This window comes from Schistosoma haematobium, chromosome 2 (genome assembly GCF_000699445.3).
Source record: "Schistosoma haematobium chromosome 2, whole genome shotgun sequence".
NCBI classification, from domain to species: domain Eukaryota; kingdom Metazoa; phylum Platyhelminthes; class Trematoda; order Strigeidida; family Schistosomatidae; genus Schistosoma; species Schistosoma haematobium.
The window spans coordinates 12939592-12954424 of NC_067197.1; the positions used below are offsets into that span (position 1 = coordinate 12939592).

Below are 14833 nucleotides of genomic sequence, written 5' to 3' on the forward strand. Positions count from 1 at the left end.
CATTTCCAACACTATATCGAAGGCCGTGAATTTACCCTTTTCACTGACCATAAACCGTTTACCTTCTCTTTAAGCTCTTCAGACAAGTACAAAATTAAAGAACGACATTTGGGTCGACTATTTGTAAATTGCGAATGGACTTTGGTACCTAAATTAGCGATTGGTTCTATTTTTAATTTGGGTCCGTAAATTGCAAATAGACCGACGTACCGTACTTCAATAACGGAAACGAGCAAAAACTTCCTTGACCAGTTTCCAAAGAATCAGCCTTCTTAAACTCGCCCAGCTTCAAAAAGAAGACACTGATCGTCAGCACGAGTTGTCGTCTAAACCGCCAAACTACGCATCAAACAGATGAGAACAGGTAAGGAAACCTTACTTTGTGACACATCTACAGGTATAGATCGCTCAATCGTGCCGAAACATTATCGACGCAATGTCTTCAATACGTTGAACAAACTTTCTCATCTAGGTGTTCGTGCAACCATCAAGCTTATAGCAGAACGGTTTTGCTGGCCTGGCATGAAAAAAGACGTAAGGGAGTGGGCACGCTACTGTGTAAGCTGCCAGAAAGCTAAGGTCATCAGACACAACAAATGTCCCTCAAGCTCTTTCAAAGCTCCGGAAGCTCGTTTCGACCATGTTCATCTGGATTTGGTAGGACATTAACCAGATTCAAATGGATACTTTTATCTCTTAACTTGCGTAGACCGTTTAACCCGATGGCCAGAAGTAGTACCTATCAACGATGTCACTGCTGAAGCAGTGGCCCGCGCCCTCGACGAGCGATGGGTAGCAAACTTCGGCTGCCCTTCAACTAACACTACAGACCATGAACGTCAGTTCGAATCTGAACTTTTCCGTTGTCTGATCACACTTTCAGGATTCACTCGCTTCCGAACGACTGCCTACCATCCACAAGAAAACGGGTTGGTAGAACGTTTTCACGGAAAACTAAAAGCTTCGCTATCAGCTGCAAACGCTTCTCAGTGGGCCGACGCTCTCTTAATAGGTATTCGCAATGCAGTGAAAGCTGACATTGCATACACTGCAGCTCAACACGTTTATGGAACGACACCTCGACTTCCGGGAGAATTCGTGGGTCCTTCATCCTCGTCAATGAACATGGATCTAACATCATACAACAACAGGCTTACAAACGCAATGCGTTCAGTTAAACCTGCTTCCACTCGACCACAGTCAACTGACGTTTTCATTCAATCGAACGACACGACTCCGACACTAATAATACCTCATCCGATAACCAAGACGCACGATGATACTTCGACAGTATCTGAAAATAAACTTAGAAGAACGCATTCTGGAAGAAGGATAAGATTTCCAGGACATTTAAACGACTATTGCACGTAAGACACCAGTTAACATTTTGCTTCATCTCGATTTTCTATGGCATTATATATAATATTAAAAAATTTTATATGCTTATATTTATGTATATTTATTATTTGGCTAATATGTATATTAAAAATCTTTTTTTTTTTAAAAAAACAAACAAAAAGAAACATTTTGTAAAAATCGCTTTTATGTTATATCCCTTTTTCGCCCACTTTGTGTCTTAAAGCGCGTGCGAGTTTATTTCGACATGCACTTAAATATACTTATTTTTCTTTTCCATGACGGCTGTGAAAGACGGTAAGAAGAACGATGAGGTTTACGAGGAACCAAAGTTTTCATTGTACATTATTTTTTTACTACATTGCAATTCTTGACTCCTTATAGTAAGGAAAGACGACCAAACGCCGATAAACCCCGCAAGCTATCAGAAGAGTGTTTACCAAGGACAAACTCGTTGGGTTTAAACTTCTGGCTGGCCACGTTTTAGGGTCATCACTACCCCACTAGGAGGGGAGTGATCAGTAGCGGTAAATAAATCCCCGAAATAGATAGCTCTGTAAGTTTTCGACATTCGATGCTGACCAAATTACTTTTAATGGACTAACTTAGTTGAAGGCGCTCGGTCATGCATCCGCACCAGATCACGATTGGGAACGCCGTGCTCAACATCCCCTGCAATCGCTAGCCAGATTATATCAGTCGATTCACGATATATTGATAGTCTATCAAATATATCTTCAAACCTCCTCGCTTCTGTCTTTTGATTTCACTTGGTGAGTACGATTCATATCAGTTGTTACTGGTTAAAGCGTTGTCAAACTCCGAATACTTGTGGCACTTTCAGTCTATTAGTGTAGGTCAGATGGAAACCTTAATGAGATTTGTGAGAGCCTGTGTGCCTACTATTTCATGATGTCGTTGAGACATTTGAATGCTCCCTATGTAAGATCTGTTTGGTGTTTGGTGTGTGTGAAAATCCCTCCATGTATACACTTGCACTTTGTTCCTATTGATCCCCTTAGTTGTACATTGTTAGTTTTTTGATTGCATTTGAATTGTTAATATTTGCATTTTTTATTATAGTTTTTATTTTTCCTACGCCTTCACTAATTTTTTGTGTTTCTTCCCGAACTGCATCTATGTTGTTTTACTTGATACCTGTTCTTGGCGGCAGCCATATTGATTTGCTCCTCCTTTTGTGCGTGTTCTATCCAGTCAGGATAGAATAGCGTTCATTTGTTGTGTGAGATATTGAATATCACAGTCAGTGGGGTCGCGATATATTGTTCAATACGTCTCAAGATTTCGGGGTGTAGTTCATTTGCTCCTGTCGACTTTTCCATGTTTAAGGTGCTAAGAGCCTTAAGTACATCGTCTTGATCGAAGTCCACGATGAGCATGTGATTTTTCGACTCTTTATTTCGATCTTGTTCTTTGTCTAGAGGAGGTTCCTGAGTAAAAACTGCCCCAAAATAGTCAGCCATAGCCTCTGCTTTTTCCTGATCTTCCTCTATCATTTCAGATTCACACCCTTCTTTTTTATAAGTTGGGAATCTAATGATGCATCCTTGTTCTGTAGTTTATGCACGAGAATATTCTCTTGGGCTGCTTGAGTGCAGATTGTATCAACTGCATTTCATACTTTCTTTGAGCTTCCCAAGTTTTAGTTATGCACTTGTTTCTTACCGATCTGTGGAGTTATATCGTACCTGCTCTGCCAAGGCGGATGTCAACATCCCAACATATCTTCTTTTGTCTTAGTAAACGTTGTAGCGGTAAATAAATCCCCAAAATAAATAGCACTAAGTTTTCGACATTAGATGCTGACCATATGTTTTAGTGGACTCACCTAGCTGAAGGCGCTCGGTCAGGCATCCGCACCAGATCACGTGTGGTAACGCCGTGCTCAACATCAACCGCAATCGCTAGCCAGATTAGATCAGAGAATTCCGATATATTGGTCATCGCCAAATATACTCTTCCGGTCTCCTCGACTCTGTCTTTTGATTTCTCTTGGTGGGAACGAAATATATTAGAAGGTGTTACTGGTAGAAGCGTTGTCAAACACTGAATACCTGTGACATCATCAACGTCAAATATTCCGGCCTATCTAGGGATGGCCGTGCTTCTACTTCGGAACTGCTCAGGATATGTACGGTTGAGTTGCACAATTGTATAACCGCCCGAAAAGAAACCATGTCTTTTGTACTGATGCCCTTGAGTCAATTTCTCAGTTTTTAGCCGATTCTGGGGAGTTGATTGCCTCCATATCTGCCTTCCACATATTAGGACGGGCTGGCGCAACTGTTTGACAGGCAATCTCAGCCACGAATTTGAATGATACGACTGCATGTTCACTTCTCCCTAGTGGTGGGAAGATGGTCATTTGACCAACGTCATCACCGTGTGTGAAGACTAAATCTAAAAGAGAAGAGTTTCTTAAGTCGTATCTTGTGGGGTTACTAATGTGCTAGAAAAAAGCTAATTCACTAGAGGTTTCTAACTGTTTGCAATCGGATGACGTTATCGATGGCCCTACTTGAAATTTGGCCAGGTTAAAGCGGCAAAATACAATTGACCACGATTTTGTTTAAATGACTGGATATGTAGATTGAAAGACAAACCCGCCAGTTGCCAAAAATCGTCAAATGTCAGGATTTGACCAGGGTTCTGTCTATTTCTCAGACTCCCTTTTTCAACAAACAAGAGATCAGGACAACTCGGCAAACGTCCAGTTTGCAAAGCGAAAGTTCAAGGAGTTTATTCGTCAGTTCAACGATGGTGGTTTCGATTTTAAATATAGGTATGTGTTATCATGATTATTTATGCTTTCAGGGACCAAATTAAAAAAAACTATAGATTGAAAAAATACTTTATCGTTGTCAAACTAAGGGATCTTAACAATTATGATTCTTCGCTGACCCAGGAACTTATTCACCGCCCAAGTGATTACTTACCACCGGTATGTATACATGGCGACTAACATTTTTTTCCAGTTTGAAGAAGCTGTGACGGAAGTGGCATCCGAGCTTGTTCGTTCAAGTGACGAAGAAAGTCATACGGAGTCTGCACAGGTGTTATTCGAGTGGGACAGTAATGCTGTCAGCCTCAGAGACGTACATTCAGAAGAAGTTTCCAGGTTAGTTAAGATATCAGGTATCGCCATTAGTTCTTCAAGTATACGTGCAAAGGTAACGAACCGTTCAACTCATTTTTAACTGGCAGGCTGTTCGTCTAAGTCTACAATGTCGAGGTTGTCGCCAATTCCTTCCAAATCTCCCTGTGAAGCCAGGGTTAGAAGGCTTTACACTACCTCGCAAGTGTCCAAGTGCTCAAGTTGGTGGAGGACAGGCTACCAGATGTCCGATTGACCCTTTCTTCATAGTCCCTGACAAATGTGAGTGTGTCGACTTTCAGACAATTAAACTTCAAGAAACACCGGAAACTGTCCCACATGGAGAAATGCCTCGTCACGTTTTGCTCTATTGTGATAGGTAATTTTCACGCATTTTCTTTCGTGTATATATAGGCAGTTGTTGTACTAATAGGTACTTACTGACGTCTAGTTTCGTGTGATTGTTCTTATCGAGTTGTTTTCTCTTATAAGCTGCTCGGTGTATTTCCATTAAATTGTGGCCCTCATTAAGTCTATGAATTCAAATACTTCTTGTGGCGATGGTATAAATATATTTAGTAGTCAATCCACTTAGCGTTATTATTTACGTTTATATAGGCTAGTCGTCACGATACATCAAGGTGATTGATGCCTGCAGGCTTAACAGTCGAAAACTTATGTTGTCCAGAAAAACAATGAAGGCTCCACGACTATATCGTCCAACTTGCAGGGTTAGACTATGTCAAGATCATCCATCTGTTCCATAAATTACTAACTCGTAATATGTATTGTTGTATGACGTTGTTTTGATATACAATTCCATAATTTTTATACTTTCAACCCACATTTACGCATACTACTCTCAACAGATATCTCTGTGAGCGAGTCGTCCCTGGTAATCGTATAACTGTTGTTGGTGTGTACTGTATTCGTATGACCGTCTCCAATAAGGTAGGTTTCTTAAATAGTTTTTCTGGTTTAAGTCATGGTGTATTTTTTCACCATGCGAAATATAAGGCGAGTCCTAATGTTCTTAAGTTAGTTCTATGTATTGCTGTTATCAGAGTATCTGACAAGAGTATGAATTTATTTCATAAAAGTCCCTAAGGATTTCTTCTAAGCTTATCGTCTTTGGATTTCCTGCTATTTGATAGAAATCCCCAGGACTGCTGAGTTTTCTGATTACCGTCGAAACCATTATATTCTCATACTTCATGTTAATATCATGGAATAGAAATGCATATACATATTCCATAAGGAAACATAAACAGTGAATTAATATGATGTCATACAAAGATCATAATACTGGATCATATAATGTTAGTAATAACAATAAAAGGCCGCATGACTTCTACAGGATGCCTGCGAATAAGAAGGCATATAAAATAAATAAGCCAACATTGGATTGCTGTGCGAATGGAGTAAGATAATTATAACACTTTTGTTACCATAATCAAATGTATTAAAGGAATGGAATGAGTAAAATTATGGAGGTTTGTGAAGTAATCAAAGAAAAGTGAAAATTCTCAGTTAAAACAAAATAGTGATAGTACATTGAAGCCATGGTAAAGACTGAGATAAGACATTTTTGTACCCAAATTTCAGTCTTCATTTCATAAATAATAGGATTTTCTACTGTTTTAAGGATTTGAATGCTAATAAATCTTGGTAGATGTGAATGGATCCTATAAATAGCTTTAAAGTCAATATGTGGATTAATTTACTGAATAGATAAAGATCGTTCTCTAGTTTGGCTTTCTTGGTCATTAACTTTCTCATTCTTTATAAGATTAACTATTGCATCCATTTGTAACGTTGATTATAAACACTAATTTAGTAATCCTTATCAATTATGGATTTCGATCATTGCGTACAAAAGTCAACCACGATCAGATAACTCAACAAGTTCAACCTCGAAAATATTATTTTGAGCTAAAAATTGTCGATAATTCTTACAGCCAGTTATCAGCAATTTTATTCTTTTAGTTGTGTCATGCTGTAACATGCGCTTTTATTCTTTCCTATTCTAAACAGCGCGCAGGCGCAAACGAACGTTCAAATGCAGGTGTTCGCCAGCCATATATCCGCGTCTTAGGTTTAACCGTTGATACAGAAGGCCCTGGGCGTAGTGCGTTCGTATCTGGTGCCGGTGAAGGAACAGGTGCAGCTGCAACTTTAACAGAGAACGAAGAAGAAGAATTAGTAGCTTTGGCTAACTCACCGGATATCTACGAGAGATTAGCTCGAAGTATCGCTCCGTCTATCTATGGTAGCACTGATATTAAAAAAGCAATTGCATGTCTTCTGTTTGGTGGATCACGTAAACGGTAACTAGAGTATTTTCATAACCTTATATGCGTATAATATATTCATTAGATATTACCGTTCAAAAATTACACACCACTTATTTATTTTATTGAAATCATGAGCCGATCAATGTTAGACCGATCGGAGCCTGGAAATCCCGGAAGATGCTTGTTCCTCATTTAATATGCTGTAATCTCCCTCTTCTTTTAAAGCCTAATAAAAATGTATTTTTACATCACGATTAGTCTAATTCAATGATTTTTGAAGTTATCAACAAATATACTCCGTATTATGGATTTTGTATTGGCTGGAGTTAATGAAAGTAGATAAAAGTGTTTCATTTTAGTATCGATATGCATCAGGTTGATAGTGATCGATCACATCGATTTTTGCAAAAAAAGTAGATCTATGTGTTCATTTATTTGCTGAACGGATAAACGCATCTAATTTCTGGATCCCGTGAGATATTTGCCAATCGCTTTGATTAATACTGTGATCCCATTCAAATAAAAATCGAAAATAAGCTGTTCTTTGTTGGAAGGTAGTTCATAATTACACAAACCTTCAGATATGAATAATCTAAATTCTATTTGTTACAGGAAAAACAGTACTGATGTAGTTAACCCAACTGTTCATCTAGATACATGAACTCTATCCTTAATGTAGTGGAACTAGAAGTTCTTCGATAGATAATCCTCTGTATACCACCTGATAAATCCATTTTAAATAACCCAAAAGTATACTTAATCCTAGAAAAAACAAAACTTGATCATCAATGTTTATATTAGGAAACCATTTAATAGAAGTATCAATATGAACCACAGATAACTGTGTTCAGCTATTGTGAATCAGTAATTCTTTTTCCTAATTACTTGTGTTTATTACTGTCTTAATAAGTAAGAGAACAAAAATTGTTTGGCAGTATTAAATCAATATACCGACATCAAGTCTATGTAGTATTTAGAGTTTATGAATCTCCTCAATAATGCCTTTTTTAAAAGTAATTTTTGCACAGAGTTGTTGTTTCCAACTTTCATAATTTTCTATTTTATCCAGGCTTCCTGATGGACTTATGCGTCGTGGTGATATAAATATGCTAATGTTAGGTGATCCTGGGACAGCTAAGTCTCAACTTTTAAAATTTGTAGAAAGATGTTCACCTGTTGGCATATATACCTCAGGTAAAGGTAGTTCAGCTGCTGGTTTGACGGCTTCTGTTACTCGAGATCCAAACACTGTAAGCTAGATTTTGTTGAGTAACCTCATGGCTTTCCTTATAAACTAATTTTGTACACGATAAAATTGTACATATTTCTTATGATAATATTATCAAAACACCACAACTTCTAGTTAGCTAGCTTTCAACTAAGAATTTATCAGTCAACTTTTTTTCGCGAGCGAAATAATTTTATTTCATTAACTGTGAAATGTAAAAATCAACAGTAAAATACAAACAGGTTATTACGTGCTGTCTTCAAGTTGTTCAGTTTATTTTACTCAAGTTGATAAAGCCAAATTACTTTCGAAGGAAAGCTGCTTATTTTAAGGAAACTATCGAAAACAGAGCCAATAAATTTCTGCAAACTTGTGTAAATTTTTGTAAATCCGACACACATTTGATTCAAATCTTTATATATTCATGACTGTAGACTGTTACCTATAAGTACAGATATTTATTTCACTTGGCATATTTACCTTGACTACTACCTACTCATATATCATAGAGCGTATCACTTCAAGTTGTTCTTTAATAGTCGGTTTTTATCGATTAAAAAAATTATAATTAAATACATGTACATAAGGTCTATATTTATTCACTGCTGATCTACATTCAGATGTCTGAATTAAAATGGTCAGCGATTGTCTATTCTATAATTTACGTCAAATATTAATCTTAGCTAAACAACCATTGGGAACTAAGAGGCATTAGACAGTTGTTTCGTCCTGTCAGGTGGCTCTTCAACAATTGGTTTCTGTGATCCCATCGAATTTCGAAGCCAGGACCTGCAGTTTTAGGGGCAAGTATTTAATCTCTTTGGACCGCTGAATCTACATCCAATGATTTATATCTCTAACTCCTATTCTTGATATCCATTCTATTTTCAGCGTAATTTCATAATGGAAGGTGGTGCTATGGTACTTGCTGATGGGGGTGTTGTTTGTATTGATGAGTTTGACAAAATGCGTGAAGATGATCGTGTTGCAATTCATGAAGCCATGGAACAACAAACTATTTCAATAGCTAAAGTAAGTTATGTTATTAACATTAGCTTATTCAACTGAAATCGAGTTTGAATCAAATTTTTTCGAGTCGCTTGACATCGCAAAACGTTGTTGCCAAGTTCTTATTTATAAGTGATTGTTTCCTATTTCAAATTAAATTGGTTTTAGGAAAGTTTTTAAGCTGACTCAAACAGTGTACTTTTTAAGTATAAATAATGTTGTTATTTTTTTCACATAGTCTTTTTTGACGTTTATTATGATCCTTCTCTGTTGATAGCACATATCAGGTTACGAATGGTCAAAAAACGTCAGGTCTTCTTTAATTTGATTAGCTGTATAATGAGTGGTTATTCGAAGCAATCCATAAATATTTCAGATGAATCTTATTAAAAAAATTTCGTATTTAATGAAACTAAGTGCCTAGATATATGAATTTGATAATATTAAGTTGATGGGGGGAAATCTTCATTCACTTTGTGTTTAGAAAACAGTAAAGAGTTCATTCTGATTGGTTATTTAGAATGACAGATTTTTGAAATTTTCAAACTTCTCCTTGGTCAATAAAATTTTATGCAACTCTAGACTATCTGCCTTTGTTTACAAATATCTCAGTTATAATCAGGCACTTGATTCTCTGTTCTCACTTCTGGACGGATATTCTCTTAATAATAAAAAAGACTGAACATTTGACCACTCATTCATATTTATTTCATCAAGTCGAAGCACTCTTACATATAAAGCGTTCTAAACTTAGTATATTGGTCAAACTCGGGCACATGTACTTTTGGGAGAGATTAATTTTATTAGCACTTGAATTATATCTTTTGACATACATTTTCTAAAGCCCTCTTTTTATTACCTTACAATATTGTCATTTCGCTTCCATGTCGTGTCCGAATCTTAGTTTTACCAGATTTATGTGTTCTGAAAAAAATTAACCGTTTTATTTCCAGCCACTTGTTTATTCTCCAACTTTTATAGGCTGGCATTACGACAACATTGAACAGTCGTTGTTCCGTACTTGCAGCAGCCAACAGTGTTTATGGTCGTTGGGATGATACGAAAGGTGAAGATAATATTGATTTTATGCCAACAATCTTGTCACGTTTCGATATGATTTTTGTAATACGTGATGAGCATGATTCTCAACGTGATACAACTCTTGCAAAGCATGTTATGCAAGTACATCTACACGGGAAGTAAGTCAGCATAACTTACGTATTTATTCATTTTTGTATTGTACAACCAGCTGGAGAGTCCCAAATAAGACGAAACGGGCGTCCTGGATTCCACTACTAGTCACTATCCACTTTTGCTTACATATTTATGTTTTCATATATAAAATATTGTGGTGTTTGTTATAATATTCTCATGAATATTAAGGCTAAATGAAATTGACATATGGAAACCTCAGAACTAGAATCCAATGAATCATTTATTTCAAATAAAATTTAAAAACTGAACACTTTAGTACGTTTCGTACACCACCAACAGCGTGGTTTTTATTAGTCGAAAATCCAAGTTAAAATAAAATAACAGCTTGTTGTTGCTCCTCATATGAGAAGGTCGGTCAAGTGTATGACAGTTGTTCAGGGTAGAGACCAGTAAAATTAGTAACATCAATAGGCTGGGCCAATCACACATATCATTTCAAAGCCGAATGACGTGAAATACTGACAGATGCATTCTACTATTCGAGATTTAGCTTTCTTTTACCAAGGAAATAGTATACCCTACTGGTTGGAAAATCTTGTTCAATTTTACATGATATACATATCTACATTAATGATTGAGTTTGTGCATATATTTGACTCCGGTTCGCCAAAAAAGCTTCGTACTTTTAGGTTTTATTAATCAAGTAATAGACCGATCTCAAGCATAGGAAGTGTGGATTTTAGTATCAGACTCGTATGACCACTTAAATCAATAAAAATAAGCAAGTTACGCCATACATAAACTATCAGAACAAAACTCTTCAGAATCAGTTTGTCAAAAATCATCTAGATCACAATAGTGAATAGGTTAGAAAAATCAATCATATTGCGGTTCTTAAATGCATTTGGAAATAGAAAATTGTGTTATTAACTGAATAACTTATAAATATTAGGCTATTTATTAAATACGAATGATTAGGTGAAATGTGATAAAACTTCCAACTGAACGTATAAAAACTTAAACACAGTAAATAGGATCAGTTGGTAATTGTACATAGAACATCAAATATAATTACTCCTGCATCTAATAACATTAAAAGTTAGCGTTTATCACTCATTTTAAATTGTTAGTTTTTCTGTCGCGTAATATGATGAGTTGGTCGTTAACAGTCTTGACACAAATAAAAATAGCATTACATGTAGTCCGTACGTCTCTCTATCAGATTATAATTGTTCTTAGAGTAAATTATAGGTTTCTGACCATATCTCTACTCCAGCATAGTTCATGTGTGTTGAAACTACTGAGGTAAATACCAATCTGCTCTTTGTCTACACCCTTTAAAACATGTTCGTTCATCTCCCTGCATTTACAAATATATAATTTTTGGAATATTCTGATAGGCAGTAGATTTGAAATTGTTATAACTCAAGTGTGATTGATGATCTGTTATTCAACTTCATCTATTACAGTGATCCTGCTGGAATAAATGCAATGGATACCGGGTCATCGGATGAAATTCCACTTAGTACTCTCCGACGTTTTATTGCCTTCGCACGTGAGCGCTGTGGTCCTCGTTTATCTGAACAGGCTGCTGAAAAATTATCGAATCAGTATGTCCTCATGAGATCTGGTTCTACACGGTACGAACAGGAAACGGGTAAACGATGTGCCATCCCTATAACAGTACGGTGAGTATTCAGGTGTCTGATTCAGACCATATAATTATGTTAGTCCTAATTACGTTAAACGGTATTCCGAATATTTTACCGCACAATTGTTTTAATGAACAACGATAATGTAGTGAATTAAGTTGTAGAAGCTATAGGAAGTCTGAAGCGTGAGAGAGCAGCAGGCCCTGACAAGTTTGCCCCTGAGATTTTTAAGGATGATGGTCCAGTATTAGCAGTGAGATTGACTGAGGTCTTAGGTAGAATCTGGGAACTGGACGTAATCCCATCTGACTGGTCTCAATCACTGATTGTGCCAGTTTATAAGAAAGGACAAAATTCCTCTTGTGACAACCACAGGAGAATCAGTTTGACAAATATAGTGTCTAAAATATTAGCTTAAATAATACTTCAACGCCTAACTAAAGCTCGTGAAGAGCAGACTTGAGAGAACCAGGCTGGTTTTCGACCTGGACGTGGTTGTATAGACCAGATACTCACACTTCATCAGGTCATAGAATATAGATACACATTCGTAGTATTTCTCGACCTTAAGGCGGCATTTGAATCTGTCGATCGTAAGGTTCTATGGCAGTGTTTGTCACTGAAAGGAGTACCAAAGAAGTACATTAACCTTGTAAAGGCTCTCTACTCGAACACAACTGGTCGAGTGAGAGATTATGGCGAACTGTCATCAGAATTGATTACCTCGAGTGGTGTTCGTAAGGGCTGTTCACTCTCTCCATTCTTGTTTAACTTTATCGTAGACGTGCTTTTAGGGATAACACTTTCCTCATCTACATTTCCAGGGGTTGAACTTTTACCAGGAGATTTACTTTTTGACCTAGAATTCTGCCGATGACATAGTTCTATTTGGTGAAGATGCTGACAAAATGCAGAGTCTTCTGACCACTCTAAGCAACAATGGAAGCATGTTCCGGATGCTATTCTCCCCCTCGAAATGCAAAATGTTGCTTCAGGATTGGGTTGCAACGACACCCGAACTAATGATAGGGAGTGAAGTAGTTGGGTGTATCGACCGCTTCACTCATATTGGAAGTCTCATTAGCCCTTGTGGTCTGGTGTGTGACGAAATCTCAGCACGGATACAGAAGGCTCGACTAGCTCTTGCCAACTTGCGTCATTTATGGCGTAGGCGAGATATCCGTCTATCAATCAAAGGACGTGTTTACTGCGCAGCAGTTCGTTCCGTCGTACTTTATGGCAGTGAAACATGGCCGGTAAGAGTAGATGATATTCGTAGGCTACTAATATCCGACCATAGGTGTCTTAGAGGCATCACTGGTATATCCTGAGAGCACCGAGTAAGTAACACAGTTGTTAGGAAACGGGTACTAGGCAATGATGGAAAATCGATTGATGATTACTGCTTATAATCTTACTACCTCTACCACTACTGGATTTGAATCAACAACTGCATCTCTGCGCTAATGTGGTATGGCAACTCGAACTGATGTACGTACGTACGAAGTTCCACGTCGTTACTGACTGAAGTTATAACCAATTTGGTTCAAATGTTACATCCATTTCTTTTAATTAACCTTAATGCATTTACCCTGCATATGGTCAATAATTTACCTTTTTACAGCCAACTTGAAGCAATTATACGAATTTCTGAGTCATTAGCAAAAATGCGTTTAGCCGCTTTTGCAACTGAAACAGATGTTGAGGAAGCATTACGTCTATTTCATGTTTCAACATTGGAAGCCGCTATGTCTGGAAGCTTAGAAGGTGCGGAAGGTTTTACCACACAAGAGGAACATGAACTTATTCTGCGTTTAGAAAAGCAGTTGAAAAAGCGATTTGTTATTGGCAGTCAAGTATCAGAATATGCTATCATACAAGACTTTACACGTCAAGTATGTAATATTCCAGTGTTTCAGTACTTTAGTTCATATCATCAAAATAATTTGTTTTAATGTAAATGTTTCTCAATCCTATAAAAGTTAAATGGATTATGTTAGTTTTCGATTACAATCTTGATATCCATTGTCATTCTTAATATTTAGGATCTACAGATTTTCCTTCAAATTTCCTCTAGCCAGTTTAGTAGTTTCCCAAAGATCGACGACTTTTTTTAACCATTATCCCCGAAAAAAAGAAGAGAAAAAAACATCGATCAGTTGACATTACTGTCACCTACCTTTACTTACAGTATATAGAGCTCTAGCCGTGGATTCTAAGGATTGTGAGGAATACTTAGCGATATTATCAACACATTTAATATCCAGATGGTTTTGGAATTTGTACAACCAAGTTCAACTTACAAAATGTCAAATGAAGTCTGATAGACTGACTGACGAAATTCGTTCTCATTTCCACTTGTTATTAAATTATTCCTGTTTATGTTATTTAAACTTTGAGTTCGCACCAGGTTTTCTATTGTACAATTTACATGTCAAACTTACTAAGTTTTCTTATTATTCGTGTGATTTGCAGGGTTTTTCAGAACGCGCTGTGACCAAGGTTTTACACTACATGATTCGTCGAGGTGAAGTACAGTATAGAATGCAAAGGCGTATTTTGTACCGAATTAAATAGAGATATCCAACTTTATTATATTATACTTGTATTGTTTAATCTTTTCACCGGAGAATTTGTTTTATATAAAGATTATCTTGTAACTTTTTCCAAACATCAGTACACTGCATTTATGTACTTTAAATAAAATTGTCTGTTACAGTAATGTATAGCGTCAAACAAATTTAGTTCTGATATCAAAGGGAATTTACTGAATTTTATTTGTTGACACTAGAACAGTGCATGGTGTAGTTCATCCAATTTAATTGATTATAAGATATTTGACGCATGATTGGTAAGAAAAGACCAGGTTAAGTAGTAGATTTGGTATGGTTAATCAGATGATAGAGAGCTTAGATTACATCGATTGATCATCACCTATGTAGAAAGATATTAATTGTCCTAATCTAAGGTGTGGAAATTTGATTTAATCGCCAAAAGACATCTTGTAGTATTATTAATTGTTGTA

General features: G+C 36.7%; 1 protein-coding gene across 1 annotated transcript; it reads left to right on the forward strand.

Moving 5' to 3' along the window:
* Nucleotides 1-3977: 3977 nt before the first annotated feature.
* MCM5 (minichromosome maintenance protein 5) lies at nucleotides 3978-14729 on the forward strand. The gene is made up of 12 exons (XM_035732721.2): nucleotides 3978-4159; nucleotides 4192-4318; nucleotides 4353-4547; nucleotides 4582-4850; nucleotides 5341-5422; nucleotides 6506-6798; nucleotides 7835-8015; nucleotides 8885-9025; nucleotides 9983-10200; nucleotides 11626-11844; nucleotides 13433-13703; nucleotides 14284-14729. Exons 1-12 carry the CDS (start codon nucleotides 4005-4007, stop codon nucleotides 14383-14385), a joined length of 2253 nt encoding a protein of 750 aa, XP_035585886.2. The 5' UTR covers nucleotides 3978-4004; the 3' UTR covers nucleotides 14386-14729.
* Nucleotides 14730-14833: the final 104 nt, after the last annotated feature.

What these genes read in the sequence shown, in the direction of transcription:
- MCM5 (XM_035732721.2), top strand. Translation starts at nt 4,005, where the DNA reads ATGTCAGGATTTGACCAGGGTTCTGTCTATTTCTCAGACTCCCTTTTT. An exon ending in GGTTTCGATTTTAAATATAG is followed by an intron (nt 4,160 to 4,191) that starts GTATGTGTTATC and finishes TTATGCTTTCAG; the next exon opens with GGACCAAATTAAAAAAAACT. An exon ending in GTATGACCGTCTCCAATAAG is followed by an intron (nt 5,423 to 6,505) that starts GTAGGTTTCTTA and finishes TATTCTAAACAG; the next exon opens with CGCGCAGGCGCAAACGAACG.